The sequence below is a fragment of the Megalops cyprinoides genome, chromosome 1 (assembly GCF_013368585.1).
Source record: "Megalops cyprinoides isolate fMegCyp1 chromosome 1, fMegCyp1.pri, whole genome shotgun sequence".
NCBI lineage: Eukaryota > Metazoa > Chordata > Actinopteri > Elopiformes > Megalopidae > Megalops > Megalops cyprinoides.
This window is the reverse complement of record NC_050583.1, coordinates 25,284,856-25,295,078: the sequence shown is the minus strand read 5'-3', so window position 1 is coordinate 25,295,078 and position 10,223 is coordinate 25,284,856. Positions and strand designations below refer to the sequence as shown.

At 38.5% G+C, this 10,223-nt stretch overlaps 2 protein-coding genes across 2 annotated transcripts; both read right to left on the bottom strand.

The window, feature by feature from the left end:
* Positions 1–825: 825 nt before the first annotated feature.
* Positions 826–4,817, bottom strand: msrb1b (methionine sulfoxide reductase B1b). Its single transcript, XM_036538789.1, has 4 exons — positions 4,652–4,817; positions 3,029–3,171; positions 2,730–2,844; positions 826–2,064 (listed from the first exon to the last, which is right to left on the bottom strand). Exons 1-4 carry the CDS (start codon positions 4,704–4,706, stop codon positions 2,045–2,047), a joined length of 333 nt encoding a protein of 110 aa, XP_036394682.1. The 5' UTR covers positions 4,707–4,817; the 3' UTR covers positions 826–2,044.
* Positions 4,818–5,885: 1,068 nt separating this feature from the next.
* Positions 5,886–7,700, bottom strand: neurl2 (neuralized E3 ubiquitin protein ligase 2). The gene is made up of 2 exons (XM_036550430.1): positions 6,647–7,700; positions 5,886–6,183 (listed from the first exon to the last, which is right to left on the bottom strand). The coding sequence occupies exons 1-2, from the start codon at positions 7,371–7,373 to the stop codon at positions 6,068–6,070; spliced, it is 843 nt and encodes a 280-aa protein (XP_036406323.1). The 5' UTR covers positions 7,374–7,700; the 3' UTR covers positions 5,886–6,067.
* Positions 7,701–10,223: the final 2,523 nt, after the last annotated feature.

Sequence of the window (10,223 nt, the reverse complement as noted above, 5' to 3'; positions counted from 1 at the left end):
CATAGTCCCTACCATTTCATTGCAGTTTTGAAGTGTTGGTTCTGGGCAAATTGTACATTGACAACATCATCGTTAGTCATCAAGGCAATGATGTATACAAACTACAAAACACCAGATAGATTTGAACTCAAGTGCTGCTTTTTTTATTTGAAACTCAACTTTGCCATATTTCATTTTACTAAAATGTTTATTGTCATAAACTTAGAAAATAAAGCTCTGCTGACTGAATAAATGCTGCTGCATATGGTCTCTGCTACTAGAATAATATGCAGAGCATAATCCTCTATATTATGATGAATACCATGCCTTGCTTCTAATCTGCAACTGCTGCAATTAAATGTTGAGGAAGAGGACTGTGATAAAGCTTACTGCATGAATTCAATTTTGCTTTAACAACATAATTCTATTAGGGCCTGCACTAAATTAAAACTTTAATAGAAAACATTGCTTTGATAACTTCACATCACAAAAATGTCCCTAAAGGGCCATCCCATTCTTTACATTATAATCCATTGCCCCACCAGTCCAGAGAGAATTCATACACTAATCTGATGTCCTGACTAGGGTAGTTGTTGTGGCCATGACGTCATTACATACAGCTGGTGTTCCTTTGTGAAGGTCTTTCTGGTGTGTGTGCTGGGCATCTGCACTGAACAATTAATACACACACTTTTTTCCTGACATCTCTGACAGCCAACCAGTCATTAACAGAGCAGAAAGAAATTTTCCCAGAGACAAAGCTGTTTTTTTTTGTGAATGAATTTATTGTCCTACCATCATTACTGTACCCAAAAACCAAACATTTAATGCATTTTACATGTTTGGTTTACTTTTGTCACAGACCGTGAAGCAGGATTATTTGCATTCATTAAAAGTGGTTTTAAAATAACTCTTGAAGGAACTCTGTGCTAAGCTAGTAACCCATTTTCCAATCAACACAAGTTTGTAATTAAAGACAGGGTAAGGTATGGAAATGATCAGAGCCTCTGTGCTTCAAATCTCATTGTAGTGTAAATGAGTAAACCTGCTTCACATCACAATAATGCAGTCATTCATTTAACAGTGAATGGTGAATGAGAGCTGATTAATGAGTCACAAGGCCTGCCCAGTTAAAGTTCAGTCAGTATTTAAAAGACACAAACTTTAAACCAGGGGCATGTGTGCAACGGTCTTCTAAACTGCAATGGTATCCAATGACAATGCATTTCCTTCCTCATCCAAACATCCTTTATTGCTTAATACATTTGTATGCTGCATGTATGTGACTTTTAATAGTCACCACAGTTGTTTGTGTAGCATCTATTCACTCAATGACAAGAGGAAACGGTGCCTCTTACTTCAGCCAAGACAAAGATAATGAGGACAGCAACACCAGAGGTAGCAATAGAAAAAGGGACTGGAACAGACAGTTGGTGTCTCATCCGTGCATAGACAAAGTTAAACATTTTCCTCTGGGTTTCCAAAGAGTCATCACTGATGGAAAAAAATATACCAGTATTGCCAAACCCTACAGGATATAACTTCTACTATACTTTCTGATCTTATATAGCCGAGACAAGACAAATCTTGAATGAGAACTTAAAAAAAAAAAAAAAAAAAAAACACACATTTAATTTTTCATACTGAAGTTGATCTGAAGAGCCTCTATCCTAGGGCAGAAAGCCCACCTGGATATTATGGAACATTGCAGTGACAGGGGAATGCTAGAAAACAGCCCCAAGTTATCTGAATACGGTAGAATCTCAAATAGGGGATTCCCCTATTGCTAAAAAGTGTGATCATTAAAAAGAAAAAAAAAATTCCTACATTTTATTTAAAAGCTTATGAGGCCATCCTTGTGTAATTCTGTACACAACTGAGTGTGCATATTTGAATATAAATATCAATGCATCCATTTCTTTCTCAGTGTGGCCACTTAGACATCTGCGTACTGAATGTCCCGTTGTGGGCTTTTTCCAGCACACTTCAAGAACTGGCCACAGTTAAGACAAAAACAGCATTACTCAACACATTCTCACTGTCTTCTCTACTCCACCAGCTCGCTTTACTTTCTGTCAACCTTGTCTGAAAAAGACATGAGAAAAAGCAGAGTGAACAAATGTCTACAACAACTATAAAAGTCAAAGATTAAGAAATTGAGTATTCCAACTCTAAAATACTAAATGAAAACTAAAATCAAATGCAACATTTAAAGGTACATCACAGCATCACCACCTTACCCACTTATTTCCAGATCAAACATTTTAAAATAATCCATAACATTAAATGAGAATGAGGAGAAGCAACACTGAATATGAACTGCAGAGTTTTGTAATCTGTTAAGATGTTTAAATATAACTAGATCAATTACACAGTTGTGTGCAATCAAAGTAATATTTTACTTGTGAAACAAATCTTTAAATGGCAAGCAATTTCCTGTGCATAAACAAATGCTAGCAAGAAAACTAGGGAAGTTTGATGCAATAATTCAAAACATCCATCCCAAAAGCAACTTGTCATGTCAATTTAAATAATAAACACAGACCTACTAAAAATGACTGAATAAAAATAAGACAGAACATTACAACCATTCGATTTAATGAGGGTGAACTACAGAAGTTGTTTACTGTAATCTTCAACACAAGGGTTCTTTTCAATGACACTGCTGTTGCCTTGCTCAGGAAATTTAGTAATGAATGGTTTTCTGGCTTCTGGCAGTTTTAGTCTCCTGTGGACAAACTAGATCATACCTTTAGGGACAAACTTCAGCGAGTTACTGAATATTCAGAAGCGTGACTGCCCCTCCGTTGGCCCATCATTAATGAATTCATGACCCAGTCCATTGCCACACTTTCCACACAGCACCTGAAACAGCAACATTGTCGCATCAATAAGACTATGCTCGCATTTTCGTATTCCCGAACGGCAGTTATCAACCCAGAATCATCTTGGTCTGTTTCTATTGTGCTTATCTGGTGGTTTAGTGCTTCAAGCTGCAAGTGTGCTACTTTAACACCCTCAGTGCAGAGTTTTAGGCACAATATTTCACCTTGAAGGCTGATGGCGTCTCCATCATTTTGGTCACGCTGTCCTCACGGATGGTCTCAGTGAAGGCAGGCCATGGGGATGAATGCTCGTACTTTGATCTGCTGGAGAACAGCTGATGCCCACATTGGGAGCACACATACAAACCTGCATAGAAGACCCGCAGCAAAGCAACAATGAAACTTGGACTGGAATAAAGATACTCAACCTAAACCATAATCAATTGTGGGCAGCAGTGTAGCACAGTGCTAAAGAAAGGTTGCTAGTTAAATTGCCCACTAGGGAACATCTGCAGTACCCTTGGGCAATGAACTTAACCCAGAATTGCCTCATTAAATATCTAGCTGAATAAGTGGATAAAATGTACAAAACTGTAACCTTTGTAAGTCGCTCTGCTATCTGACAATGTAATGTAAACCACCCCTAAGGTAACAGTTAAAATGGCTCCACTTGCATTACAGTATATTAATGATAGTGTGTATGTCTTAATGCTTTTCAGTGTGGGAGTCACATATGGAATACTTTTGTCTGACGTTAAAACGAAATCAATTTTGAATATTTGCAATGCACAGCTATTTTCTTGCACTAGTTTAATATATCCAGCTTCTAGGCTTCTCTTTAAACCGGACTATGAATAGTATGCAAGTTTAACCCTTACGTCGCAACATTTTTGCAGTTTTTTGGCAGGGGCAAAATCTTAATTCATGCTTGTTAGTTAAAACAGCGTTTTGAGAAGGGTCTGGCTGCAGGCTCCACTGGTTGGAGAGACTATTGGAGCGTTTCTCAAACCTCTCCTGGAGGACCCCTTGTCCTGCATGTTTTAGATCTCTCCCTGCCCCAAAGCAGCTGATTTAAATGATCAGTTTGTTATTAAGCAGCATCAGGAGTTCATAACGAGTTGATATCATTTGAATCAGCTGTGTTGGAGCAGGGAGAGATCTGAAACATGCAGGACAAGGGGTCCTCCAGGAGAGGTTTGAGAAACGCTGAAGTTTACACAACAAGGTGTGCAATACAGTTGCATTGGTGACCCACATACTCGAAGCCTGGGTTCACATTGTTCACTGTCATATTCTTGAGAACTGCGTGAAACTAAGTTGCTAGAAAATGCGTGCAGGCAACTACAATTATTGGTTCACATCGGTATAGACATGGCCGGGGCTGATGGAAACTCCGATTTGGGCAAATGGCCAGTTTTCAGTTATGCGCCTATGATTCCGAAAATGTAGCAATAGTAGCCCATGTAACAAACTGGCAAGCTACCTATTTGGGCAATGGCTCCGATGTCGACCTTTCAGTTTTACATACTGCAGCTACAATAACCGAACAAACACTTGTTGGAGTTCAAACAACAATTTGCGAGTGAGCTAGAATGGTGGAAAACTATTAAATAACCCGTCACAGAGTAATGGTGGCGCAAGTTATCAAAACAACACATCGCGTTGTTTCTCAGAAAAATATATAAATCTACCTATGACAAGAAAATACGCTGCGTTCTGGCCAACTTGGAAGTCCTGTCTGGTTAGCTAACATTGTGTTACATCACCAGATCAAGTTCCAGCACCCGAAGATAAACTATTCACTTTGCTAGCCATCTGGCCGGTTCATATAGAGCATTACGTCTTACCCGGTTTGAAGTGGTCTTTATAGATCTCGCCTCCCAGAAATGAACAAAAGGACATATTGAATAGGTGACTATATACCTAAATACCTAAATAAACTGTAATGTATTTGCTCTCAGCAGAGTAAATCAGCTAACCGTAAATAGCCGCCGTCTGCTACATAAATAAGGCCATAATGTCACGTGACAACTGGGGAGGTCACGTGACTCATCTTAATATAAAAATTTGCCACAAGATGGCGATACTGTTAATCTCAGTTACGAGCTGCAATTACATTGTAACATGGAAGTCTCACAATTCACCATATTAACAATTAGATTTTCAATGTGCAATGTGCAGCGGTGCAATGTCAATATTATAACTCGACAATTACATGTTAGTATTATGTTCTGTTATGTTCTTAGTATTATGTTGCTAAATGCCACCTTGCTTTGGCGATGTGGAATACCTCTGAAATCTTTTGACCAGAAACGCTAAGAAACCATGCACTACACATTAATTTTATGGCAGTTGTCCTTTTTTGCTTTGATTGACCAATGGCAGCAATTTGATAGAAAATCTGGTGCAGTACTCATGTCCATGAATGTAGGACAGAAGGAAAGAGATTGTTGTTTTGAAAGGACAGTATGAGAAAGTGACATTTATTGCAATATACAGCAATTTAGACAACATATTAAAAATACAAACACAAAACTAGACCAGGGGCTTTAATTGTTAAAAACCAATCAGTAGTACTGTTAAGATCTACATTCTAATATATATTCTACTCATTGAGTCTTTTATTCATTTTATGATTGACTTATCATTCCATTTATTATTCATTTATCTACTTGCTCAAATCATTTCAAATTCAATCAGAGGTAGAAGGTCTGTCTAGACCACACCAAATGGCTCACAGGAACTGCCTTAGAACAAAGAGTCATCACCATATCAATGCTTGTAAGTACTCTCATCTCACTCTGTCCAAATACAATCAACAACTATAGAGGTATAGTCTAAATCACACCTGAATATTTATGTGAGTGCTCATCTGAGCCTAGGCAGTCTTAGTTCAGGCACTGTGTGTGTAACTTTGACGCTTGGAGAATAAACCTTGTCTCTGAAAAACTGGTCTCATCTGATTCATCTGACTGTCCTTTCAGCCAAGTAAAACCTAACAATCCTTATACTACATGTTGCCATCTAATGTGAATTTAAAAAAAAAAGAGAAACACAGAAAATTAATTTATGCATGTTTATTTGTAAAGTTTTTGTTCTCTTTTTCAAAATCTGAAATCAGATGACTGCTGTTTTTCATCCCAAATGGAAAATGAGACTAATTGGTGAGGCTCCAATTTTTCAAGAATTCAGTCCATTAAATACTACTGAGCATTAATGTCCTTAGCAGAATCATCACTGGCTTTCACTGCCTTCACTGTATGTCATTCATACTTGCAATAATTCTTGAGTAATTCTGGGAGCTCCAACCAATCTAGAGCCATTCTGTGAACAATGTGTTTCTGAATGGTCTTCCGGCACAGTGTCTGAAGAGAAGAGACTGAGAGAAAGAGGAATAGAAAGGAAAAATTTGGTCATTAATTTTCAAATAGTAATATAATGGTTTTCAGTTACACATATGACAGTGCTATGGAAAAACAAAACCAAGAGAACATGCTTGGCTGGCTATATCAATCTTAGTGTATAAATTAGTGTTATATGGTTCATTGATTTGATGTGTCCTTGATATGTGCTTGGTATTGGCACCCTTGGTGTCAGTTTCTTATAGCTTCCTTATCTTATTATTAGTCCTGCCTGACTTTTTGCAGAAAGCACATCAATATAGCATGATAACTGTAAGGCTACTGATAACTTTTACAAGACAATCACTAGGTTCCCTTTAAGTGCATTTCCCTTCAGTTCATGTAACATTTGTAAATGTCGGAACAATAATATTTGTCTTTCTTTAGGTTATGCTATTCTTGCGCTGTTTCTTAATATATGTACAAAACTGAGGAACTCACAGCCGTACTCCACTTGGACAATTTGGACACATTTGGTGGCAGCAAACACGTCTACAACAGCATAGAGTGGCCGCTGGGTAGGGATATTCTTGGCACTGGCGCCCATGTCTTCGCCATTGATGACAATGTGCATGTCTGCCCTGCCTTGTCCCCGAGGCACAAACAGCACTCCTATGCGGCTACGACGAGCAGTAGGGGGCAGCGCGTTGGTTTTGTAGAGGTCGTCAAGGATGTGGCTAAACCGTCCGGGGCGGCTGCGGCCCACCAGTTTGTCCCTAGGGATGCAAACGTTCTGGATATGAAGGTGGGACTTGGTGAAGAAGGTGCCAGGCACGCTGCTACCCTCTGTTCCCTCTGCCTCAACTCTGCCTCCTGCTTCTCCTCCCGCCTCACCCGCCTCCTCTACAACCTTGTTGTGGTTTCGAGTGATAGCAAACACCCAGCTATCGCCCAAATTCACCAGGTCAGGCAAGGAATACTCAGGCACTGTTTCCAAACTGCAGGGGTCATGGGCTGTTAGACCAATCCGTAGGTGGCCACACCAGCCCAATTCTTTGTCCTCAATCTCGATGAGGAAAATTTCCCCTGGGGCTAAGGGCTGTTTGCTGAAGCAGACTCCATGAGCAAAGCTCTCCACACGTGTAGCCTGAGTTCCAGAGGGGTCCAGTCTGACATTTAATCCATGAACTGGATGGAATTGCAGGAACCGGTCCTCCACAGCAGCCATTTGTTTATATGAAAGGTAGTGACAATTATGTACAATGTACTTTAAATACAGTCACACAGTTTAGACATGCAACTGTAAGACGTACCTCATGTGTGCCTTTCCTCTCATGTGGCAAAAGACAAACAGAAACAGTACTTTATGTACCTATATGGATTGCAACAAAATAACTGCTCTGTACAACCCTGAGGAAAAACAAAAGGCAAAATAAGAACTGTAAACAGAGCCTAGATTTCTGATGTTGTCCCCCTCTTAATAAGTAGCCTGATAAAGCAGTCACTTAGGCAGAAAAATGATAAAGAGATACAACGCTAGAGTAAATATCAGCCTTGCTGCTGCGCTTGGAAGTTTCTAGTGCCATGTAGGTGACTATTTTAGAACAGCTGCAAGTGTCACTGGACGCTTTCAGCAGATGACACATGTGCAGGGATAGATTGAGCAGACTGGGATAGGCGGAGTTATTATCTCCAAATATGGCAGGCAAAGCCCATAGGCAAAAGAAGCCTGTTAGCTGTTAAAAGCCTCTTCCCAAAAATTATTGGCCTATTGTTTTTTTCCAGTATATTATATCTGAGTATCTAACTTAAACTTTACTGTACACATTGTAATAAATAAATTAATCAATGATGAATTGCATTAAAATATCTATGTAATTCAATTCAGCAGTTGCAAAATAATCCCAGGGAAGGTTTCCTATTAAGTAACATCACCCAGCAAGCACATTTCCTTTTTAAAAACCAAGAGAGACATATTTATGATGGGCTAACATTCTTAGGAACTAAACCAAAATTTAAAAGGCAAATTTACATTAAAATACAACAACACAACGTAAACGCAACATCTACAAAATGTGTTAGATTACAGGAAAATACAGTAGATATGATTATTGCAAAATGATATGCAGTATTCTATTTAAAGCCACAATGTTTTTCACAATGTTTGTATGCAAGTGTTTGCTAGGTATGACATTTCAGGACAATGCAAACAGGGCATGACTAATGTGGTATGGTAATGTATATAGGTGTGCATACATTGATATCATTACATGAAACACATCAGATGTAATTACTACTGTTATGTTATGCTCTGATTATTTTAGTACTACAGTATCATTAGTAACAATATTGTAGCCCTGAATACGCATGGCAGATGTAATGATAGCTAGTTAAATAATCATAGAATAATCCATCAAACTAATTGCATTTAGTTTGTTTGGCCACCCATTCCTAAAAACATACAGCCATTTGTGTTGACCCTATGAGTGATGAGTGCCAGCCTTCTTTAATGGTAGGAAAACAATAATTAATGTGTTATGTGTGTGGAGTCCGGAAGCTGTAGGATATTACTGGAAGATCCAACAGGAAGATGTGTGATACATTGTCTGGAAGCACAGGTCTGTGTTGCACTGTACTGTACTGTTGACTGAAAATTTCAGTTAAGCAGTGTTATCATTAATGTAAAAGTCACATCAGTATTTGTGCTAACAAAATGTTCATATGCTGAGAAAATCAAAATGCTGCGGGTGAACGCATAATTAACTAACTGAAATACAATGAAATAATACCAAGCAATAGTACTCAAACATCTCCTCTGATTGTTATATGATGTGAATTTTCCTATTTGTATTTTGCACACAAAGCTCCTACTTAAATCAACCATTTTATCATCACACACAAATAAATGATAGCCTTTGCACCTTATGAATGATAAATATGTAACCATCAGTTTAAAATACAAAAGGCTGCCTAACAATGACAGCTAAAAAGAACGAAGGTGTGTGACATCTGCCATCGTTTCCTGCTGTACTATGTTGTGCTGTGCTGTGCTTAAGGCTTACTCAGCAGTACACTGCAGCCATACAACTTTCTTCAGTTAAAACCTGACATTTTCTTACCTCCCTCTGCTATTCAGCTGGATATGGAATATAATAATACCAGCTATCAGCAGAGGCCTACAGCAAAAGACTCATTGTGAAGGAATGTTTGTGTAATTACTCTGGAGCTGAGACTGCTTTTCACCTTTGAATCTAACAATACACCCTCTTATTGTCACGCAGAGAGGAGGTCGTCAATCATCAGGTCTTCAATGATGATAATAATCATTATCATCCTAAACAACATCATCATCATCATCATCATTATTATAGTCATCATCCTCTGTGATCCAGGTAGAGAAGGAGCCAAAAGGACATTACTTTAGGGCACACTATACTGTATGTGTAAGTATTCAAGAGCTGTTTCAGATCGAGAATGATAGGAAGAATGAGCACCACATATAATCTAACTTGAATACATAAAGGAATGTAGTGATTTTGTGATTAACCTATGTGTAGCTAGTATTTCTTACTAATTTCACTCAATAAATGGAATCATGTTTCTTTGCTAAAAGGGTTTGGTAGAATCATTGTAGCGCTGTCTTGTTTTTCTAAACTACTACTTTTCTACAGTAGGTGGTGGTAGTGCTTACACTGGATTGTAAGGGCCCATGAGAGATGTTGAACCTAGTGGCAGAGAAACTGGGACGTGTATTATATGCATGGTATTAGAAAATACAAATATTGAATTCAAAAATATAATTAAAACAGTAAAAGGGATGCCAGAATGGTGATGTATATTATCATACAAATCAGTCTCTGTAGGGATTTCTCTAATTGCCTTCAGCTTCCTGCATCCCAGTGGGATGAAAGGAAGTGCTTAATAATGTAGAGAGCTCTATCCTGCCAGACCCCCCTCATGCTGAGCCTTAACTTTCTCTCCCTAGGTGATCGATAGGGAGGGGGTATTTGTGCCTCATAATTACATACACTGCAGAAGAAGTAAACCACTTCAAAACATGTAAATCGTGTATTGTGGA

Bases quoted from the DNA above. Each gene is read 5' to 3' on its own strand.
- neurl2 (XM_036550430.1), bottom strand. From the start codon at position 7,373: ATGGCTGCTGTGGAGGACCGGTTCCTGCAATTCCATCCAGTTCATGGA. The intron at 6,184-6,646 runs GTGAGTTCCTCA...TCTTTCTCTCAG, and splicing joins TGTCCAAGTGGAGTACGGCT to TCTCTTCTCTTCAGACACTG.